Source organism: Coenobita brevimanus, chromosome 98 (assembly GCF_032717465.1).
Source record: "Coenobita brevimanus isolate Jiangsu-jjx chromosome 98, ASM3271746v2, whole genome shotgun sequence".
In the NCBI taxonomy this organism is placed as follows: Eukaryota; Metazoa; Arthropoda; class Malacostraca; order Decapoda; family Coenobitidae; genus Coenobita; species Coenobita brevimanus.
This window is the reverse complement of record NC_137051.1, coordinates 17,305,415-17,330,115: the sequence shown is the minus strand read 5'-3', so window position 1 is coordinate 17,330,115 and position 24,701 is coordinate 17,305,415. Positions and strand designations below refer to the sequence as shown.

Genomic DNA, 24,701 nt, shown 5'->3' with positions numbered 1-24,701 from the left:
GATCAGTGTTGACTTTCAGAAACATAAAGTCGTCTCGACAAGCTCTCCCTAGACAGATTAATCATCATTTTGTGGTCTGAGGTTTAAGGATTCCATTACCAGTGTGGGATGAAGTATAATTCCATGTAAGAACAAACCCTACGGATCCTGACAACTACCAACACTACTCAAGCTGATGTAGACTGGATAGTCTTGTTGCTGATTGATTTACTTTGTCGTTAGGCTTTGACATGTCACAGTTTTCCGGCCATGAACTGGAATTACCATTTTAAATAATGAGTGCCAGGCACTTCTAGTATATTTTGGTTGACAGTAAACATGCAAGGATGTATAAAATCAACCCCCCTGAAAAAAAAAAAAAATTGTGACAGTCGGATATTTAAACTTCGTGCTTGCAACGGAACGTATAATCATGCCAGATTAAGGACTGAATATCGTATTCTACAAACACTTTCCTGATGAATGTATCTACAAAAAACACTCCTGGAGGAATTAATTCGTGACACCTAAAATATGTTTAAATAATGCAATTCCAAGTATGCATCATCAATGTATTATGCAGGAAGAGAGTACAACAGTCGTAAAGTATTATGTGGTTCTTTTTTTTTTCTTGTGTTTGGGTAACAGTGATAAGTGAATGCCTAGAAGAGTTACTGTAAAACAAGTAAGTCAAGCATCTTGAGAGAAAATTTACATTACTGATTTATAAAATGTCAGTATCTGGGCTCCTTCAAACTAACTGAGAGTTTTCATGCTTCTCTCATGTACAGAAATGACATCGACGACCAAGTAAACCTGTACCTTTGGGCGATATGGTAAGTGGCTTCTGAGAATTTGTAACTCTTCTAATGACGCCTAGAATACGGCACTTTACCCGAGACTCAGCCCAGCACAAAACATCCCATGGTACTGGTGATGGCTGCTGGAGAACTAGACAGATTATCCACCAGAAGCGGAGTTGAGGTGTACTCTGCCCCATGAAGCCAGCGAGAGAGATGCGCACTTACCTAAACCCTTGCCAGCAAGACTGAGCCATCGTGTCTCCCCATTTTGCTGGAATATGGTCCACTTGTGATACCATAACCAAAGGACCATCGAACTTCAAGCTTTCACTGGAAACATTTCCAAGACCAACATACTACTTGTCATGGCTTCACACAAGCAAGCCACGATCTAAAGTCCACTTACTACATCAGACTATCTCATCACAACTGCTATCAACTTAAACCTTAAACAAGTTTATTTGACTTCATATATAACTTGTCGTGACTTCAAACCAGGAACCAAATTTGCCATGACTTCAAACCAACTTGCAAGACCAAGACAACTTGCCTGACTGAAAACTAATTTGCTGTGATTTCAGACCAGCTTGCAAGGACTTGAGACCTACTTACTTGAAACCAACTTTGCTTCAACTTCAAATGAATTTACTCGACTTTCAAAAACTTGCTACAAATTTGAAACCAACTTGCGAAGACTTCAAACGAATTTTCTCGACTTCAAACGAATCTACTGCAACTTCAAGACAACTAGCTCGACTTCAAGCCACTTTTATGAGAAGCCTGACTCTACGCTTGTTCTTCAATACCCATATCACAGTGTGCTTGAAATACTCTTGGTCCAAAGCTGCCTCACACTTGACCAACTGAAAAGAGCTTATAGAGTTCTGGTTAAGCTTAGGTGAACTTATACGCTTGCACAACTCGTCAAAAAGTGAACATTGTTGAAAATGGGTACATAAACTTTTAACATAACCTGGATTTAGTAGGGGGAAAAATGATTTTAAAAACTTAAACCACGGATTAAGTAAGATAAAGTGGAAATGTAGTCAGTTCAAACCACTTATAAGCTAGGGAAAAAAAGTGCTTTGTTTAGTTCGTGTCAAATTAAGTAGAAAACTATAGGTAGAAAATAATGCTGACTGATATTTTACTGACTCAAAAGGGTGAGTCGTATCTTTCCTGACTCGAGGGTTGGATATTTGATGAGTGAGTCAGTCAGTTAAATGGTTAGTGGCTTAAGCTGTGTGCACTAGTGACTCACCGCAGGACTCTCTTTTCTTAGTCGCGTGAGTCATATCCTAAGTAACACAACCACCACCGCCACCGCACCTCTCATTCGTTTGTTTACCTTTGTTTCTCTCTGTCTGTCGGTGGACCAGTGGCTTTTTGCACTTATCACACTGTTTGGTACTGCTGCTGATCTGTCTACTGTTGGCGGTGGGTAGAATAGGTAGATAGAAGTAGAAATGTAAGTCGAGCAGGTAAGAGAGGTATACTGTTTGGATTAAATAGATGATACAGGTAGATCAACTAGACAGGTAGATGGAAGAGACGGTAGAGGTATGTAAGTTGGACTGAATTTATGATACAGGTAGATTAAGCGGTTAGATTAGATAGATGGCAGGCTGAACAGGTAGAAAAAGTATACTACATAAATAATTGTCCGGATTTATTTATTAGGTAGGTTAAGCAGTAATTTAGATGGGGCGGGTAGGACAGGCATGTAGACTAGGAAGGTTAAGAAGATGGTAGGTGTAAAAATAGGTATTTAAGTAGAGGTAGATGAAATAAGTGATTAGGTAGAACGCATAAGTAGTAAAAGAAATAAGATTAGATTAGATAAGTATATTTAATAGATAACATAGGTAGACATAGGATGATTAAGGAGTTAGCAGGTCGGTAGTTGGTGATAGTGGTATAAGTAGATTAAGTAGGAAACGAGTATGTAGTTTTAGTAGATGAAACTAGTAGATTAAAAACACAGACTAAGTAGGAGGCAGGAGCAGCATGGAAACCTGGCATAAATGGACGTAGTAATTAGGTAGACTTAGATAACAACATTATGTAGACAAGCCGATGACACAAGCAGACGAGATAATGCATAAATAAAGTAACGAATAACCAGCAATTCAGTGACGGTACAAGGTATGCAGTAAATAACACAGGCAAACAAAACCACAAGTAAAGGAAGCAGAATAGGGTATCGTTAGTACGCTCCATAAATTGGAATTAGTAAGTGCAAAATTTAAATCTTGATATGGATGGACTTGGTGCTCTTAGCAATGGTGAGGCTGATATGAATAAGACAGTCGTAAATGCAGATAATTTTCTCACTGAGTCATTAATAGAGGATAATGGGTGCATAGATGGTTAGAGGAGAGGTTAGTGACATGGTGGCTTGTGTTTCACCAACTTACTCTCAGCTTCTCACTGCTTGTATATAGTATAAGATATGAATAAAACTCTGATGATTAGGCAGCAGGTGTGGAATAATCAAATGACACAGATAAAAGGATGGAGTAGAAAAAAACAGGTGTTATAAACAGAGAAATAACATGGCAAAAGTGCATTTAGTAAATCAGGGGAAAATGACAAGAGGTACACAGGGTGATGTCAGTACAGTAGCTGATGTACTCTGAGGTTATTATGAGCAAGAAAAGTACCGAATTAAACTCACTGCAGATAGCATACGTGGTTTAGTAGTGGTAGACAGGTAGATAAATAAAAGCAGGCCTGAATAAACAAGCGAAGAGGGAAAGGTGACTTGGATTATAGAGATTAGGGTTAGATAATTACAGAGGTAGGATTATGGGTTAAGTAGCAGTAGGCAGGTAGATAAGTAAATTTAGACAGAGTCAAGCTGGGTAAACTCTCGAAGAAGCGAGAAAAAGGATGACCTAGATAATAGCTCCTAGAATTATCAGGTAGGCCCAGTAGCGGTACGATATATATAAGCACCTGACAGTAGAAGAGTAGGCGAGTAGATGAAAAAAGAAAGTTTATAAGTATTTTCTCCGGTAGTAGAAGTAGAAAAAAAATTACAGCATCATTAACCTCTTGAAATCGACGACAGTATTTTGCAATTTATTCTTGCTCCCTCCAGACGATTTTCCACAGCTGAGAGAGAAAAGTTAATCAATGTAGGGATGGATGGAGATTTTTTCTAACCTCCTAAGCTGAATAAAATCGTCTGGAGGTAACACGGATAAACTAAAATATAAAATGTCATTGTATTGAAGAGGCTAAGAAACTACTCTATTTTTCCTCCTCACTCTGTATATCTTAGAAATTTCTAGAAGCCAGATATAAATAACTAAATAAATAAATAAACACGAAAGAGGATTGTAACTTACATGTTTAGCCAAATCTCTCGGGTTAGTCTGTCTGTGTGTCTGGCTGTTTGTCCATTATCTTTGTGTCTGTCTCAAAGGAGAAAAAAGTAATGTCACATTTTTTCCTTCCTTCCTATTTTTTCCCTCACATGCTGTTGTTGTTGTTGTTGTTGTTACTGACTAGATCTTCCATAAGTATATAAATAATGGAGTGATGTGTTCTCAATGGTTTATATCAGATGTCATGATAGAAATTTTTAAAAAGCTAAATATCATAATGATATTATATTATATATAAATATATATATGAATATTAGTATATAAACATATTCACACACATATAAATACTTTTAGCCGGAAGTTACAAGGTAGTAGCTGATTATTAACCCTTTCAATCCGATGACGTAATTTATTTTATTCTTGCTACCTTCAGACGATTTATTCAGCTTGGGGAAAGAAATCAGATCATGAAGGGGCTAATGGGAACCGTTTCTAACCCCGCCATTACAGATATTTCCTCCAGTGTTAAGAAAATCGTCCGGAAGTGGAAAGAATTGACATAATCGTCTCGGGGCTGAAAGGGTTTTAGAGGGATGAGTGGCAAGGCATCAGAGTATATAGGGTCGTATTCTGAGTGACTCTTGGGGATTTCGGAGCATCTCTTCCTTTGCGATTTATTCTGCACGGTACTCCTCAGTGTCCCTTGGGATTTTTCTGGTGCAAAACATGTCGATAATAAAATGATATAAGTAAGGTACAAGAGAGTGCTAAGATGTGAGATAAAAAATAAATCGCCAAGGTAGAGATGTTACGAAGCATCCTATGTCATCTAGAATACGGTCTGCAGCGTTGATAGGGTAATGTTTTGGGATTCATAAATTGTCTAACATTGCATGCGATAAGATATTAAACATTTTATAACGTTTGATCAGTTAAGGGCTTTTTTTTTTTCTTAGTTCAGTAATGCCATATTCATCTGTCCATCTAATGTTTTAAATACTCTCAATAGATAATGTTTTTGATAATTCACTGCTGGAGCCTATGTTGAGTGAATTAAGTACAATGCTAAATTTTCTACGTTTCAGCCACATCTGTAGGGTGTTCAAAAAATGGTTGAGCGATTAATGAAATAAAAAAGAAAAAGGAAATAATCCTAAAAAACCCTTGGTTATAAGGACGCCACTTGGGTAAATTCCTGCAATCTCAGACAACAGTACTGTACTCGGTGGAGATTACTTGTGGTCTTTTTTCAGCTGGAGGGATTCGATAGAGTTCTTATAAACCCTTTCAGTACTACAAGGCTTCAAGACGAAAAAAAAAAAAATAGTCCGGTGCAAGCTTCATGCAAATAGGGTGATATTGTACTGAAGAAATTAAAGGGAATAATTGTTTTCTCTTTCTGCAAGGCAAATTAAAACATGGTATCGTTTGTTGTCTTACCATCTAGAAAAAAATTACCATGTGAGGCAAAAAATAAAATCTTCATTATTTTTGCAGTCAGTGAAAAACAAACGTTGGGTAACTTTTTGAACGAACGCTATGTGCAAACGTTTAACCAAATTCCAAATTGTTTTAAAAACGTATGAAACGTTTCGCCAACCACTTGCACTCTATTTATTTCTTACTTCAGTACCTCACGAATTTGTCAACAACTAGAATTAACTTTTATTATTATTATTATCATTATTATTATTATTATTATTATTATTATTATTATTATTATTTTTATTATTATTATTATTATTATTATTATTATTAGACCCTTTTCTTACGGACTTCTTTAAATGTTCGTTGATTCAGCTTTTGTATCACATTTGTACATTTAATTCTATCTTGCTTTAGGACTTGCTGGTAATAATGGGAATAATATGTGATCAGAAATTATCAATGGCGTTTGTAATGAGTCTTAGTACATGTACTTTTTTTTTTTTTTTTTAAGCCTTTCTCTTGGATGTAAAGGGAGAAAATTACGTGATATGAAACAATGGTTATGACTGTGTACTGCCAACTATTCACAGGAATTTGAAAATGAAATTCCTTCGTAAAAGAGACATTTATTTTCGTGTGAACCAAAGAGTATGCAAGAAAAACATGTTCCAAAATATTTCACTTAAATTGCTAAAGCCAAACCAAAAACAGTGGAGGGTGGGGGGCAAAAGAAAAGCATTAGTATTCAATTTGATTTTGAGTTTATTGTTCGTACGTAAAAAAATAAAAAACAACACACATGGATCCCAGCCAAGTAACAGAGAATTTAATCCCTTCACTGGGATGACTTGCTATATATATATATTTGATTATCGCTACTACCAGACGATTTTATTCAGCTTGGCGAGGCTTATCGGGCTGGAGGGATTAGATGTAGCCTTCATAACAAATTCACAATCATGCCAAATCAACCCCCCAAAAAAATAAAAAAAAAGAAGAAGAACGATATAAAGAAATGAAGAAAAATATCGTTTGTGAGGAGTAAGAATGAAAACAGAAAAAGTTATGAGACTGAAGAGGCTAACTCCTTCACCACGATGATGTTAGTTTATTCTTGCTGCCTTTAGCCGAGACCTTATTTACTTGTTTATTTACTTATTTATTCTTTAAGGTCAGCGAGGGACATTAGGTTGTGAAGATGTTAACCCCTATACACCGGTGAGGTTTAAATTTACCTTTACTAAACCCTTCCGTTCAAGAAGTCTGTTTTAGCTGGAATCGTCTGAAGGTGGAAAAAAGGAAAAAAAGAAGGTAATGAAAAGAAACGTGATAAATATGCCATCGGATTGAATGGGTTAATGGAGACTTTCTAATCCTGTAAAAAGAAAAAGAAAGACCCCAAAGCTAAAGGAAATCGTCTGGAGGTAGCAAGAATAAACTGTGCGTCATCGTGTTAAAGTTTTTTTTTTTTCCTTTTTTTTCTTTTTGATGAGATGCACTTGTCACTTTAAACCATCAAGCTTAGAGGCGTGGGAGATGTGAGAACCGAAGAACGTGTTGATGCCGAGAGTGGAGAGTCGCGCGATAGTACCGAGAATGTGTTAGTGACGAAAATGTTGAGGTCTGAGAAATGGGGGTGACAGTGCCGAGAAAGTGCTTGTTCCGAAAAGGATGGGAATTGTAAAGAGAGATGATCGTGCCGAGAAAATGTTGGTATCGAAACTTCAGATCGTGGGATGCCTATGCCGAGGAAGAATTGGTACCGATAGTGTGGAGGTATGAAATGTGGGGTGACAGTGTCGAGAAAATGTTGATACCGAAAGTTTGAATTACAGGATTAAGTGGAGAGTGTGAGGGCAATGCCGAGAACACGTTGGTGCCGAGAGCGTAGATTATGGGCTAACAATGCCGAGAAAGTGTTTGGTAAAGTTGCAGACAAAAATAGCGCTCCATTTAATAGTCGAAAGTTGTGAAAATCTCACATAGTTTTCTGAAAACTGCCTGGGACACCGAAAATATGCATCACTGGGATTCAAGATGTAGGATCGTTCTTAGTAGCTTTGGAGATTTCGTAACGCTACTTCCTTTTCGAATTAGTTTGCACATTACACCTCCACATCAATGCGAACCAAGTAGGTATCAAAACAATCTACAGTAAATAACACAGTGCAAAATGTCACGTGTAATTTGTAGAGGAAAATTAATCTCTGCGGAAAAGGTGCTACGTACCCTCCAATGCAACGTGGAATATGGTCCTGACATTTACTGTGTGTCCTTACCGAGAATCATGGAGGCTGACAGAATACACAGCCAAGGTAGAAGAAATACACATTACAGCTGCATTCAACTCTTTCAAGACTGTACTGAAACTGTGAATCGGTTCTAATAAGGTGTGTCGGTATCTCCTTTCATCAGGTCGGAACCTCTTATATATAATAGCATTATTGACCAGAACTGTACCCGGATTCTTTTGCACCGTTTCGAAATAGTCAATAGGCTCTGTTCAAATCTCCTTTATCAGTATTGTTAAAGTGTACTCGTATCTCATTGGTTTAGAACCTCATGATTATTAAAAAAAAATATATATATATGTTGACCACTACTTTGCTTTTTTTTCCGGTCCCCAAATAACTCGCCGTTACTGATAAAAAATGGTGGTATCTCGTTTCATAAGTTCGGAACATCAAATCTGTAAAACAGTTATAGACCGCAACTGCACCCTGGCGTTAGTGTCGACAGTGGAGTGAGTTTGTGTTGGAGCAGTAGCCTATGCAAACCCGGTACAGTCGGCTTGAAGCAAAAGTCTAGCTACACATTACGCCTAACATGCATAACAGTTACTTGGCCATTTCATTTAATTACTGCAACCAACAAATCTGTGAAAACGTCAAGGTTGTCAAGTATACCAAATGCCAGACCTTCGCTGCACACTGATGCTGTCCAGGTTCACACGTGGCCAACTGTACTGGGACAAACTTATGATCTGGTGTTAGGTTCACAAACAGATCTACTTGCGATCAACCCCTTGTCGTAACTATGAGTTGTTTTTGCACCTGGAGCGGCAAGATGGGTTTAAGAACTTCCCATGCTTTTTACTCTGCTTTCCGGATATCAAAATCTGGAGTTACGAGGAAGAATAGATTGAATGATTTTGTGTGTGAATAGCGGTCCTATATGAGGGAAGCGTGTTGGATTTGAAACATTCTGGATAGCTTCGCGCACTGTACTTTTTATTTATTTATTTATTTATTCATTTTTAAATTTTCCTTGGCCTAAAAATTGCCATATCTTCATCTTGAATGCTTTTTTGCAACAATTGATTAATACTTGAATAAAAGTGTTATGGAAAGAATGCAGAGCGGTAACACTGTCCTTTTCTGCCACTGAGTTTAGTGAAATAAGCTGCAAAAAAGACGAAAAGCTGGGCCAAGGTGAAAAGAGTATTGGGGTGCGAGTACAAAAAGGCGGGAGAAAAAAAAAAAAAAAGATGCGTGTGTACTGAAGCTAAAATGATTTGGGGAAGAAATGCGCATGAGCTTATTAACAGAGACACAATATGAGAACTGTGTTAAGTTCCGCCGTAAGGGAAACAATAGTTGAAATGTGCTTAAGTTCTATATTTGGGCGAAAACACGATTAAGAAGATGCATTTGAGACACTGGGGAGATAATTTGGGTAGATCAAGGTTTTGAGTTTGGTCTTAGGGGGTATGATGGAAGAAAAACTTCGTCTAAATTTTGCCACTGAAGACAAGTACTGGGTAAGAAATGTGTTCGAACGTTGTCTTAAAGGGATGAAGGAAGAAATACTGCGTCAGACTTTCGTTACAGGGGATAAAAAGTAGGGAAATAAAGCGTTCAAAGTTTACCTTTAAGGAGAAAATGGAAAAAGAAATTGCTTTTGGCTTTTGCAATAGGGAAAATATTGGGGGCGGGGGTAATGCGTTTGAGTTCTGTTTCGAAGGGAGGGGGGGAAGGTGAATGAAAAATTGCGTTTGATTTTACTGTAAGAGAAAAACACGACTATGATTCACTGTGACTGTGACACGGGGGAAAGTTGTGTTGAAATTCGTGTTGTGGCTTTGCTGATGAATCCGTCTGCCAACCGCGAAAATAATATTAAAGATATTAGTAAAAAGAGATAATATATATACCACACCTCTTTCTTTCTTTCTTTCTTCGACCTTTAGTTCGCAGAAGTCTTATCTTAGCCTCGGAGTGTGTTTGTGTGTCTCTCTCTTTAGCTATATAACCATTTCCTGTTCATCAAGAGACGTTCATTTGTAAGGAAATAAGATTAACTATGGAGTAGAATGCCGTAGCAAAAATACCATCTTAGTAAGTTTATGTATGCGGAGAAAACTGATAGATTTTGTGTATATGTGTGATGTCTGGTTTTTCGGTGTTTTTTTTTCTGTGCACGTGAGCTTTTTCTTGGGGAGTTTGTCTTAGTGTGTGTGTGTGTGTGTGTGTGTGTGTGTGTGTGTGTGTGTGTGTGTGTGTGTGTGTGTGTATATGTGTAAGGGTGATTTTTGACGTCTTCTTGACTTTTCTCATTTTATCATCTATCGGTCTTATGTGTCAAATCTACCTCCAGTCTATCTGTACCCACATCCACCTCTTCCTTCCTCTCCCTTTCCCTTCTCTCCCCCTTTATCATATCCCTCCCCTTCTGTCATCGTCCTTCCCCCTTCATCTCCCTTCCCTTCCCTTCTCTTTACATGTCAATTATTACCTTTGGTCTGTCTGTACATACATCCCTCTCCTCCAGCTCCTCTCCCCCTTCCCTCCCTCTCTCTATCTCCCACCCATCCCTTTCTCCCTTCTGTTCCCCTTCTCCCTAACCTTTGGTCTCCCTTTCCTCCCCTTCTGTCTACATGTCTTTTCTTACCTACTGTCTATCTGTACACACATCCACCTCTTTCCCCCCTGCCTCCCCCCCTCCTTTCCTTCCTCTCGCTTCCCTTTCCCCCTCTTTTCCCCTTTTCCCCTCCCTCCCCCCTCCCCCCCCCCGCACAGCCTCCAGACGGACACAGCATTAAGGGATCCCTAGTGAGTTGTCTTGTGTAGTTCTTGTATCATGTTAGCGAGGCGAGCTGTAACGTTCTGTGACTGTATTATTGTAAAGTAGCTTTTGTAAATATATTTTTATTAATAAAGGAGGAAATTTAAAAAAACGTGTATGGGTGTTCTCCATTACTACCCTAATTAAATTGTAAGCGCTATTATTCATATTAACCTGTTGAGCAGGATGGCGGATTTATAATTTATCATTTCCAACTCCAGACGATTTTAGTCAACTTAATAGACTTTCATAGTTGGAGGGGCTAGATAGAGCTCTCATTAACACATTGACTGTGATGTATTTTCATTGAGATACATAGAATTGTCTGTTTTTAGTATATATAGAATATAAATGTGCCACCTTATTGAAGGGATTAATGATTCTGACCTCTAACAAAGCCACTATATCACAGTGTTGTGGGACCTCCTGGCGTCAGCTCGAAAGGCCTGTGTTTTCCCTATGTGTCAACAAATAGATGTTTTTTCATATTTTTTTAATGTATCCTACCGTGGGCATAGGCATAGACTTGATTGCCCGTCCCCTGAGGCCCAGCAGTCTTCCTATGTGGTACACACCTTTAAATGTCACCACTTCGTTACCATTGCCCACCGTCCTTATTGAATACATGCGAGGACTGTATCATGAGTGGTGTAACGGTGTGCCGGTCATCGTACTTGCATTAGAACTGCTTGCCGAACTGTCTTTTGTGGTTAGGGTATCGCATGCAATACGGTGTGATGGCAACAGCAAAGGTATTTATGTGGCGTGTCAGTGACTTTGTAGAAATATACTAAAACCAGTAAAAACACTGAATCACAATCAGATCTTCCACTGATGCACCTGGACTCAACCTGTAGTTATGAGGAACAGGAGAAATGAAGGAATGTGTACAGGAGTATACTGTATTTGATTAATGCTCAGTACAAAGTAATATAGGATACTTGATTAATGCACAACATATAAAACAATACCGTACACTGGAATCGATGAAAGAGTAGTATATATTACAACATATTGTGTAAACGGAAAAATATCAACTTCTGAATAAATAACATCCATGAGCTCCTGAGGTTTGACTGATTAAATCTTTGACTTTCTCTCAGATGAACAAAGTCTTCATGGAGTAAATTAAAGAAATAATAAGTGTGTATATAGCAATGGATAGATTAATTGATGCAATTTTTAAATTTAATGTTTGTTACGTATTTTTTGTTTCAGTTTTGGTACCACCAGATGATATTATTCGGCTCTGGTGAGACTTCTCGTTCTAGAAAAGTTAGATGGAACCTTCATTAACCTCTTTTGAGTTAGCCTTAGTTGTTCCAATTACATTTGCTCTCTCTCAGTTACAGTGAAGATTTTTATTTTACTAGTTTATATATATATATATATATATATATATATATATATATATATATATATATATACATATATATATATATGGAGCCTCAGTGGTAGAGTGTGCGTTTCGTACGCGGGTGGACCAGGGTTCGCGCCCCGCCAGGGTAATAAACTTTGGGAGTGTTCATCCGGCCACGTACTGCATTGGCGGACACAAGATGTGCTGTGGTTGAACTAGTGTCGCTTACTGTAAAGTATGCTTGCGCCCAGTCGGTTTGCTCGGGCCAATTATACTTGGTTCACAGACTACACACACATCCAAAGCCACCCCAACACTACAATTACACTTACAAGCACTTCTCACCCTACATATAATCTCTACCAGACAGCCTAAGCCACTTGGTAAAGATACATTGGCTGTATTGTCCCGACTTCGGTCGGAATAGGCCGGTCCTGCAGTGGATACTTAAACGGCTGATGATGATATATATATATATATATATATATATATATATATATATATATATATATATATATATATATATATATATATATATATATATATATATATGTGTGTGTGTGTGTGTGTGTGTGTGTGTGTGTGTGTTTGTTTGTTTAAACAAGGTTAATCATTCATAAAACAATTTATAATTGGAGTACAAGAGGCTCTTGCTCTCCTTCCAATTTTTTATCTTAATTTTTTTTCTCTCTCTCTCTTCAGCCCCTAGCAGTAATCACAACCTTCTGGTCCTTGCTCATATTAGTGATGGGAATCTTTTTAGGCGAGAGGTCTATCTTCCCACCCGGAGGAGGGCCGAAGGAGAAATTCTGGAGAAGGGCTGCGGAGAAGATGAAGAGTTCGTTCCTAGCGAGGGCCTCTCCAAGACACTGACGGCGTCCTGTGTGAGGGGAGAGAGAGGAAGTGAGAGGATGGAGGGGGATGGAGAAAGGGCAGAAAGAGGGGAGGTCAAAAAGGGTAGGTGAGAGGTGGGAAGATGAAGTGAGGAGGCGAAATGGGGAGGACTAAGGGGGAGAGATGGTAGGTAAGAAAGGGTGAGAGAAGGGATGTCAGAGTTGGGGGGATTGGGGAGGTGAGAGGAGTAACAGATGAAGGTGTGAGAGGAGGGGGAGAGAGAGGATGTGAGAGGAGAGAATGGAAAGGTGAGGGGAGGGGGAGAAGGAAGTTTCAGTATGTGGCTATAACAGTACTCACGTTATCAGAACATGGCACAGCGAAACACAAAAAAATATACTTCTTTCCATTAACAACAAAAACAAGTAAAGTCCTTACAGATAATAAGGTTCAGATACAAACACGAGAGCATTAAATTTTGTGTGTAGGCAAAAAAAAAAAAAAAAAAAAAAAAAAATCCCCTCACCCTCAACCACAGTCACCAACACAAAAACAAGACTCCCTCACCTTCAACCAACAGCACCAACACAAACCCATCACACTTACCAACTCCGAAGGGCATGAAGGCATCCTTGGGCGCCTTGAACTTGCCATTGTCATCGAGGAAGCGGGAGGGGTCGAAGGTGTGGGGGTCACGCCAGTATTCGGGATCCTCATGACAGAGTCCAAGGCATCCCATCACCAGCATGTCCTGGATAAGTTAGGTTAGGATAGTATACAGTAGATTAGCTTAAGTTGGGTTGGATTTGGTTGGGTTAGTTAAGTAGTTAGAATAGGTTCAGTACAATTATGTTAGTTCAGACTGATAAGTGTGTGGTTCTTGCCAGAACTGAGGGTCCTTGTGGCTGAGACTAATGTGTACTTTCACTACCATGTCCTGAATACTCGTACAGTTAAGTTATGCCAGGTCAAGTCAGATTCGGTTAGGCTGGGTAAGACTGGGTTAGGTTTGGATGGGATAGGTTGGGTTGGGATAGGTTGGTCTGAGTTATAATGGGATAGGTTAAGTTGGGTTAGGCTCACTGTGGTTAGGTAAGGCTGGCTGGGTTAGGTTAGCTTAGGTTCCTTTACTCCCAGCAACGTCAGTCATATTCTATCCCTCCAGCTGCAAGACTGAGATGATTAAACCATACGTTCAAATCGATCACGGCAACCAGGAGGCAAAAACAGAAAATCGTCTTCTACCAACTTCTCACAGCATCTTGCCCTACCTTGGGGATCGTGTAACCTCCCAGGTGGGTTTCTGTGGCCGCGCTGTGGAACAGTCCTAAGGGGAGGAGGGAGGAACAGCGCAGCACCTCGTGAATGGTGGCTTCCAGGTACGGCAGTCTGAGAGAGAGAAAGAGAGAGAGAGAGAGAGAGAGAGAGAGAGAGAGAGAGAGAGAGAGAGAGAGAGAGAGAGAGAGAGAGAGAGAGAGAGAGAGAGAGAGAGAGAGAGAGAGAGTTATAAGGTGACAGAACTAAACCGTAGCTGTGACCAGCACGTTTACTTCTCCCAGTACAGTGTTGCACAGTTCACAGTTCCATTCAAAAATTTCGTCAAACTTTGGGGATTCAAAGTTGCCATTATGAAGACTCTATATCATTTGATAATTTTGTAATTTCTTCAGTGAGATCCTTAGGTTTTTAAGTTAGTAATGAGACGGTGTAAAAGTACTATTCCCAGTGAAACACGTAGGACATTAATGCACGTTGCACATTTGGTAATCCTGACTTCAGGAAGGATTTGTTATTATGCATAAAACAAATGAGATGGAGCACACACACACACACGCAGTGGCACTAGTATCCCATCCACACACACACACACACACACACACACACACACACCTACTTGGGTCTATCAGCGTTGCACGGCAGAGTTCCCCGCTCCACGGCCGAATCAATCTCGTCCTGCATCTTGGCCTGCACTTCGGGATGCGCCGCCACGTACAGCATCAGCCACCGTAGAGTGCTCGAGGTGGTTTCGAAGCCGGCAGAGAAGAGGTCCAATATGCACTTGAAGAGGTCTTCCTCTGAGGGGGTTACGAGAGAGGATCAGTGAAGAGTAGAAGAAGGAAAAGAATTATCATCATCACTGTTAACATCATCGTCATCATCATCACCATCACTACCGTCTTCACAGTTAGCGTGAATTTAGTTACGTCATCATCATCATCATCATCATCATCATCATCTTTTTACCTAAATAAGGATGGCGAGAGAAATATGAGAAAAGATTTAAAGAAAGCAAAAACAGAGATGAATTTTAGAGAAAGTGGGAATGCCCATCTATCTATTTGTCCATCTATTGCCAGACGCCTCAATCCCCTAAGGAGTGGCCACAAACAAACCGCCTCCATGTCGCCCTGTCCAAGGCCACTTCGCTGCCCTGCTCCCAGCTCACCCCCCCCCTTCTCCCATATACCTCTTCACTCCATCCCTCCATCTCACCCTCGGCTTCCCCCTCCCTCTCCCTCCCTCCACCTTATTCGCATATCCTGTCCTCGTTAGTCTGTCGTTCCCATTCCTCTCCACGTGGCCAAACCACCTCAGTGTACTTCTCATAAAGCTTTCTGTCACATTCACATCCACACCACAACGTTCCTTCACCTCCTCATTTGTCAGTCTGTCTCTCCACGTAACTCCGCATGCTCCTCTCAAATAACTCAGATCTCACTCTTGACTTGTGTCTTTCCAGCAAAGTCCAAGCTTCACTTCCATATGTTAATGTTGGCATCACATAACTGTCATGCAGCGACTTTTTTTACTTTCATGCTCACATCCCTGTTCCTTATCACTTCTTTCAAAGAACCAGCAACCTTTCTTCCCTGTTGTACCCATTCAGGCACTTCACAATCTAAACTTCCATCCTTACTCATCACATTACTCAAGTACTTAAACACACCCAGATCATTCATTCCTTCTCATCCAGCCTCAGTGTATATTCAGTGGATTCATTTTTCATGGAATTCAGCAACTTCCCATTTACTCCAAATATTCTTAAAACTTTCCACATTCCTTGTTTATCTACCCTGTCATACGCGTTCTCCAAATCCATGAAGGACACATACTACTTCTTTCCCTTCTTTAGAAACTTTTCCACTAAAGACCTAAGAATGAATATCTGATTTACCTCTTCTCTTTCTAAAACCTTCTTGTTCTTCTCCAACTAATTGCTCTATTATTTCCTTAACTGTCAATAAGTATCCTACCATACACTTTTCCTATTACACTAAGAAGACAAATGCCCCAGTGATTACCATACACTTCTTTTCCCCTCTTCTCTTTTGTACAAGGGAATAATTATACCTGACTTCCAATCCTCCGGGACCCTACCTTCCTCCCAGGCCAATCTGTACATCTTCCATATCCATTCTACTACTATCTCTCCCCCATGCTTCAACATTTCACAACAGACTCCATCAATTCCTCGGGCTTTCCCCATTTTGACTTTCTCCATTACCTCCACTTCTTCCATCTTACTGATTTCTTCCCCTGTTCTCACCTCCCTCCTTCTCCCAGCCATTCCCCAGTCACTGATACTCGCATTACTTTCATTCTCTATGTTCAATAATTCCTTAAAGTGTTCTCTCCATCTGTTCACTTTTTCTCTCTTCTCCACTAGCAATCTACCATTTTTATCTTTCACCCCTCCATTTACTTCTTTATCATCTTGCCTAACTCTATCTCTTTCCAGAACATTTTCTTACATTCTCTCCACTTTACACTCAAATTCCTTCCAATTTCCTCATCCACTCTGTTCTTACTCTCTGTTGCTAATCTTTTCACCTCTCTCTTCGTCTCAACATTTAACTCTCTCATCCGGCTCTCAACTTCCTCCACGCCCCTGTTTCTCATCCACTCACTATATGCTTTCTTCTTTTGCACCACAGCCTGTCTCACCCCTTCATTCCATCATGCAGTTCTTTGCACCCTCTTTTGTCTTTACCCCATACACCACCTCACATGCTGCACAGATTTCTTCTGTGAATATCTTGCACATACCTTCTACGTCCCCCATCGGCTCCAAATCATATCTACCCAATCGTTCCTCCACTTCACTTTTATATTCTGCCTTTATTTCCATCTTCTAGCAACCTTTCTACCTTCCATGTACGTACTACTTCCTCTTGTCCTTCCCTTCTCCTACTCCTTCATTTCATTTGAACCTTGACTTTCACCACCACTATGTGGTGGTCAGAAAGTCCACTCCCCCAAACTCTGTATGCTCTTGCATCCATTACACACCTTCTCATTCTATCATCCAGACACAAACACATAAACAGTAATTGTCTCCTGTTCATTCAGATCACCATCCACCCTTCTCATCACTCGCCACGTAAACCTGTAGATCATTTTGTCTAAAGAGGCTATTGGCTATCACCAACCCTCTCCCTGCACAAATGTCCACTAGAGCACTGCCATTCTCATCCACTTCTGCAGGCACACCCCACTCTCCAACTACACCATCCACCTTCATATTCCCTGCTTTTCCATTCATATCTCCAATCAAAAACACTCATTCCTTTCAGACTTTTATATGCACGCTTCTACATTTGTCCAGAACTCTTCTTGCACTCTACTTGCACGATTTTGCGTTGCCCCATGCACACACACACACACACACACACACACACACACACACACACACACACACACACACACACACACACACACACACACACACACACACACACACACACACACACACACACACACACACACACACACACACACACACACACACACACAATCGCCAGCATTTGTTGTCCAACTTTCAATATTACCAACATGATCCTTGAGCTGACGGATCCATAATCTCTTATATTCTCCTTCCATCTCTTGCACACAACAATACAAACTCCTTCTTTTGCCCTCTCATTCTCACCTACTCCCGCACATATACCCCATCCATACTCCCATTCACTCGTAGTGTCACGTTTTCATTTTGTTTCAGCTATTCCACATATATCCACTTTTACATTTTCAAACACATGGTCAGTCTCACTTCCTTTTTCATGTCATCATTTGCACCCCTTACATTCCGTGTCGCAATGCGAACTATGTCCTTTGTTCGATCATTCGTCGTCACCTGTTCGTCAGTCCTGGTGCTAGACTTCTTGTTTGTATTTTCAGTTAGCTGTTTTCCGGGGAGAGGCATTAACATTCCGCCAACCCATTTGTCGTCACGCAGGGAACACGTTTTGGCTGGTTATAAGGTTACCACCCATCGTTGCAAATGATTTCCTTGTTCACTGGAAATCAAATGATTTGCCACCCAATATAGAGCTACAATAAAATAGAGTACCGCTACACTAAGTGGAAATGTGAGAAAAGAAATAAAATGGTTGAGAATATAAGGATAGAAATATGAACAGAAATTTGAACAGAATAGTGAGATGACAACATGAGATGGGAAATAGAAGAGAGACTAAAATGAGATGCTTGAGATAATATAAAGTGAGGATAAGGGTATGTGGGAGACGAGAAATACATTTCAGAGAAATTAAGAAAAGTAACGAGGAGAGAAGACACATGGGAAGAGGGTCAGGGAAGTAAGAAACTAGGAGCAACAGACAAGATCTATGGACAAGATCTAACTATCTATCTATCAATGTATCTATCCATCTATATATACTGTGTATGTGTGTGTGTGTGTGTGTGTGTGTGTGTGTGTGTGTGTGTGTGTGTGTGTGTGTGTGTGTGTGTGTGTGTGTGTATCGCACCTGAGAAAAAAGCAGCCATGTCGGTGTTCTTGTCCATCTCCAACAGGTATTCATCAATCACGTCTTTGGGATCTTCGGGGTCTAAGTTCTCTCTGTGACTGGTGACGATTTTCTGGTGGAGAAGAAGGTGGAGATGGAGAAGAAGAAGAAGAAAAAGAAGAGGAAGAAAAAGAAGAAAAAAAAAAGATAAAGAAAGAAAGAAATGAAGAAAGAAAGAAAGAAAGAAAGAAAGAAGAAGATGAAGAAGAAGAAGAAGAAGGAGGAGGAGGAGGAGGAGGTGGAGGAACCATGATGGATAAGAAAGCACTCACAAATTGCGTCGTGAGGCTTGCCATCAAATAGAAAAGAGAGAGACGGACAGAGGAAAATCTAGTGGGTGAATAAGTTAATTTCAATGATAAGAACAAGTATGGGATTAATCCAATACATGTGGGCATTCTTTTTTTTTTTGGGGGGGGGGGAGGGAATGGGGGAGTCAACAGGCACTCTTAAACATCATTCCACACTATGACACGCAACCGTTCATTAAAAATCTGGTTTCCTATTTCATTTCTGAGTTCAAAGTTACATATAACCTTTCCCGTTCGGAAAGTCTAAAGTAAAGTGAATAAAATTGTCTGGATGAAGCACAGATCAATTAATGAATAAGTCACCGAAGTGAAGGTGTTGCTGCCGACAATCAGTGTGTTGCCAAGTCCCAGCCTTCCCCTAGATTGCCACCCTGAAGTGTTACTTTTAAATCTAGTGTCAGTATAAAATAGTATATCTTGTGTTACTTGCTCTGTCTTTTTTTTTTTTTTTTCTGATTTCGAATTTGCTCGATACATTCTTGATTGCTCGAACGTATTTGGTTATGATTTTAGAAAGAACGAAAAATACAGGAGGAAAAACCAGTCAGTTTTGTTGACTTCTGTGGCAGATAAGACAGCGCGAGTAACGTCCAAAAACGCAATCGATATTTCGATCATCAGGCACTGCCAGTGTTCTTTATGTGTTTGTTTACTTCTGTGGCTGACAAGGAACAGCCAGGGGAGGGTAGAAACTGGCCATGTTTATCAGACACTGTGATCATTCTGAGTGTCGTGTATTATATTTTTAAGAACTGGAAAGATCTGCACCATACAGGTGTTATCAGAAATACGCTTTGTTCGTTGGGATAGATGGGATTAGAGAATATATATATATATATATATATATATATATATATATATATATATATATATATATATATATATATATATATATATATCGCAAGGGGTTCCCTGAGATATGAGAATTTGCTGAAAAGTGAGGACAAATAATATTTCACATCATTACCTCAATAATGGTGCTAGCGAGGGACACCTTCAAGTGGTGGCACTGAAGTGACTGAGCAAGAGTTATCCGGACATCCTTTAACTCCTTGTCCTCGAAAAGGTGATAGATTGATCCTGAAGGGAACTTCAGTCTGAAGGACATCGAGTTCAACTACAGCATTAACAGTGAGAATTATAGCCCCCTCCCCCCCAAGGAGGAAATCACACCAGCCGCGAGCCGATACATATCTTGCGCGGCTCCGAATATGACCTTGACCTTGAACTATTTTCACCAATTTCGAACTCGTCTGAAATTTTCATCCCTTGGATACACCTTTGACATTTTATGATGATATCTTGAGCTGTTGTGAAGTTATTGTGCTAACAGACACACAGAAAGACAAACAAACTGAAAACAAATCCAGTTTCGTTATCGCGGGTTGTAAACAACAGTGCGTTGGAAGAGTGCAATGACTTTCGAAACTGTGTGATGCCATCTTTTGAGCTGACCAAAGATACTACAAGTTTCTGTAAAGTTTTCATTTTTTTTTTTTTTTTCGACTTATACGTGGATCGACATTTCTGTTCACCCCTGTACTGATGACTCTTTATGTAATACATTTCACTCTCTCACTTAATATAATTTTGAGTACTCTAAAAGAACAAGGGCAATATCGTCACAGGCTGGCTCATACATCACAACGCCTCGTCCAACTACGAGTATTGGGATGTTATGTGAGGTAATTTATTTTATCCGGCAGTAATTTAATTTTATCAATTATAGTCTTATTTTTATTTTTATTTTTATTTTTCTTGTATTTATTTATTTATTTATAGTGTCCTGGTGTGTTAATCTGATGTGTTTGTTTTAGCTGTTATTCATTTCCCTATCTTCAGTCTTAGCTTTTTATTTGAATCTACTGAGTTTGTTTTGTTGTGGTTTGTCGTTAGAATCCAATTCTCCGGTTTATTTATCATCCTTCTTACCTACCAGAGATACTCGTTTTTTCTGGATACGAGTGAGAAATTATTAATCAAACCCTCGTTAACCGTTTCAGTACAAGAGGTCTCCGAAAAGGTGAATAAAATCGTCTGTAGATAACACTAGAGGCCCCCCAAAGGGGGAATCACACCAACCGCTACCAGATACATATCTAGCGCGGCTCGGAATATGACCTTGACCTTGACCTACTTTCACCAGTGTCGAGCTCGATGGAAATTTTCATCCGTACTACACACCTGTAAAGTTTTGTAATGATATCTTGAGTGGTTGCGAAGTTCTCGTGCTAACAGACACACAGTCAGACAACCTGAAAACAATATCAGCAACGCTATCGCGGCTGGTAAATATTCATCAATAAAATAGGTGGCTTAAGTGGGCAACATTCTTTTGTATGCTACTTATGCAGTGGGCGAGATTTACAAAAAAAAACTTTATACCATACCACCTCACATCCTGCACAGGTTTCCACTTTGAAGACATTGTCCACACCTTCCACCTGCTTCATCTGTTCGATATGCCTAGTCGCTTCTCCAATCTTCTTTTATATTCCCCCTTTTTTCTCTCCTACCTCTATTCTTTCCATAAAAATTGCCTCGTACTAATTTCCTCTACCTTTGTTCTCGCATCCCTTTACACATCGATTCTTGGCACTATTACATTCTAATCAGACAAGTCATTTCCCAGTCCCCTATGCAATTTAGTACCAAACAGATCTTGTTCCATCATCCACACACACACACACACACACACACACACACACACACACACACACACACAATCAATCAATTAGTCTATCAATCAGTCCATCAATCAATCAGTCAGTCATTGCATTTTATTGATCAACTTTCATCCTTCTTACCACCCGCCATGTATACCTGTGGATCATTTTGTGCCGGAAGGTTATACTGACTTGTAAATATTAACCTTCCCACCTTTACTATTTCGCATTTTTCCCTTCATACCTTCAATCAGAAACAATCAAACTACTATCAGACTTCTTCAGGCATACTTCTTCATTATGTCAGCACCCTGATTTTTTTCTAGTCAGTCCTCAGTCGGGGCATACACGAATACAGTCTTCCATGATTTTATTATAACTTCCTTTCTTACGTATATAAAGCTGGGTCTGCGTGATTCATAATGACTTATATTCTCTCTCCACTTCCTCATACACACAGCAGTGTATACCTCCTCTTTTGGCATCACATTTTCAAACACTCCAGCACACACGCCCAAATCATCTCTCTCTCTCTCTCTTTCCCGCTCACATTGTCATTTTGTGTCAGTGAATCCGCATATATTCAGTTCTGCGACTTACAGCAGCCGATCAATGTCTCCCATTACAGTACTTTACCATTCGCGCTCCTCACATCCCTTGGTACCATTAACAGAGTGACCTTTGTTCCCTCGTTAGTTGATGAATGTTGATCTGTCCGAATTAGGGATTTTTTTTTCTTTTTTCACGTGAGATACAAGCCATCTATCTATCTATCTATCTATCTATCTCTATCTATCTCTCTGTCTGTCTACTATCTCACCTGCATAAACTCCTTCGCTGCCTTCTTTATAGCTTCACTCTTGTCCTTAGCCAACAATTTTCTCTTGAGGAAATCCGGGAGGCACTTCAGGATGGGGAATACCTCGGGGAGGAGGAATGCCACTCTGTCGTCCTGGATGTCCCTAAGTAGTATGATGAACTGTGAGATCTCCTCCTCGTCCAGATCATATCTCCGGCCTGAGGAATGGACGGGGCTGGTGGTTAGGATGCTTTCATGGTCGATACAGCTCTTGAAAAGCTAATGTCAGATTATCTTATTGAGTTGAGAGTGTCTTGGGAGCCGGATTGTTAAATATGATTACAAATTTTTTTATATATATTATCCCAGGTGCCTGAGAGGGTCACTTTCATGTAGTGACACTGATAAGACTGGGCGGTGGAGCTACACAGTTATACAAGAGTCCCACATTCCCTTCCTTATCACCAGAAGGGAGGATGATGAACTGCGGCAGAAATGTAACTCTGGCCTGCAGTCCACGGGGTTCACGTTAAGATGAATCTGAGGTTGCAACTACTATTATACTATTTCCCAGACATTTATTTTCGCGCTAGGACAGATTTTTTTCATTAATCCTATCGCAGCAAGAAATATACCCCAAAGTGAATGAAGTCGGCCTGAGACGGCCAGAACTCACACACACACACACACACACACACACACACACACACACACACACACACACACACACACGGGTTCAACGGCTTAAATCATTTTGCGTTCGGTACAGCTCAAGTATTCTATTTCTGCAACCACTAGACGAATTTATTCATTTGAGGTTGAGCCAGAAGAGCTTGAGAACAACGGCGTATTAATCATTTTATTCTTGTTATGTCCAGAGGATTTTATTCAGCTTAGGGGAGACTTACCTGACTGGAGGGGACACATGTAGCCTTCATTAACCACAAGGTAAGATTTTTTTTCTTTTTTTTGGTCTCTTGAATAAAATCGTCGAGAAAAAAAAAGTTCATAAAACTGAAAACAACAAAAGAAAGGACAGCACTGTCGTGTAGCGGTTAATAGTGTTGGTGAGAAATGGAGGGTTGGTGATTAATGCCCTTAGGCTGTTATGGCTCACCCTCAGCATGATAATCTCATCTGCCGTTAACTGCAAAGATGTATTAGAGTTGTTTTAATCATGAGGGAGTTAATGAGGCCAGTATTAACACCCCCAAACGCATGGCAGAAACCATATCACAGCCTACCATCACACCCCATCTCAACCAGCAATAACCAACTGCTAACCACAGCAGCACCTACTGGCAACCAGCTGCCAAATGACGTTGAGGATAGCGATGTTGAGGGAATTAGGGAACTTGTCCTGGACGCCCTGGTGCTTCTTGAAGTCCTGCACCAGCGCCAGCGCCTCGGTCTGGATGGCACTATCCAGCCTGGACTTGCCCATACCCAGGTCACGCAGGTTGCGCAGCAGGAACCGGCGGGCGTTCTGCCACCGCTGCCCGTTGGTCATAATCACACCTGCATAGAAATGGGATAGAAAAGAGGAAGGAAAATTGCTGATAAATAGATGGGCAACTACTGGCAAAGTTAAATATATAAATAAATAATAATGGTCAGCCAGTGATATCTATCTACCTATCTAACTGCCTGAATATCTTCCTACCTACCTATCTATCTATCCGTCTGTGTGTCTGTCCGTAACGCAAACTTACAGAGGGAAGCATCACACAATGACGGTAAGAGAAAAAAATCCAAAAGCATAGTTATTAAGGACCCTTTGGAATGGAATTCCGAGGATGCCTACGAGTATTTTGTGTACAGTAGAGCCAGAAAGGACACAAATTATGCTCCCAGGAACATAGCTCTATGTTACGTAGTTAAACAGTTCATTAAACTCGTCCCTGGCGGCTTAGAATTCATTTTATAGCTAAATTGCATGATATATGCTGTAGTTTTAAAATATACTTGTCCTTCCTCCTGCACGTACAATAATTTCCACTATTTTTAAAGGAAACCTGCCAAGTATACCTTTAATAAGTCATATTCTAGCCATTACTGTATCTCAATGTCTTGTGTTAGTTTTGTGTATAAAGTACTCTATGTACTCTGAGACTACAACAAAGACGATGATAATCACGGCAACAACAATGCTGTTGATAATAATGACGACTATGATGGAGACGAAGGCAGTGATGAACATGATGATGATGATGATGATAAAAAAGATGAATAGCACTGACCCCTCTCCCGTCCCTCCGTGAGAAAGTGCAAGGCCTCCAAGTAGGGCCTGTTCGCCACTTCCATTTTACTGAAGGCTT

At 40.1% G+C, this 24,701-nt stretch overlaps 1 protein-coding gene across 1 annotated transcript; it reads right to left on the bottom strand.

Annotated features, from left to right (window-relative positions):
• Nucleotides 1-1,540: 1,540 nt before the first annotated feature.
• On the bottom strand, nt 1,541-24,687 carry LOC145413984 (cytochrome P450 2L1-like). Its single transcript, XM_080283557.1, has 9 exons — nt 24,624-24,687; nt 23,683-23,901; nt 22,405-22,601; nt 18,569-18,680; nt 14,695-14,875; nt 14,072-14,189; nt 13,407-13,551; nt 12,689-12,846; nt 1,541-1,645 (listed from the first exon to the last, which is right to left on the bottom strand). Exons 1-9 carry the CDS (start codon nt 24,685-24,687, stop codon nt 1,541-1,543), a joined length of 1,299 nt encoding a protein of 432 aa, XP_080139683.1.
• Nucleotides 24,688-24,701: the final 14 nt, after the last annotated feature.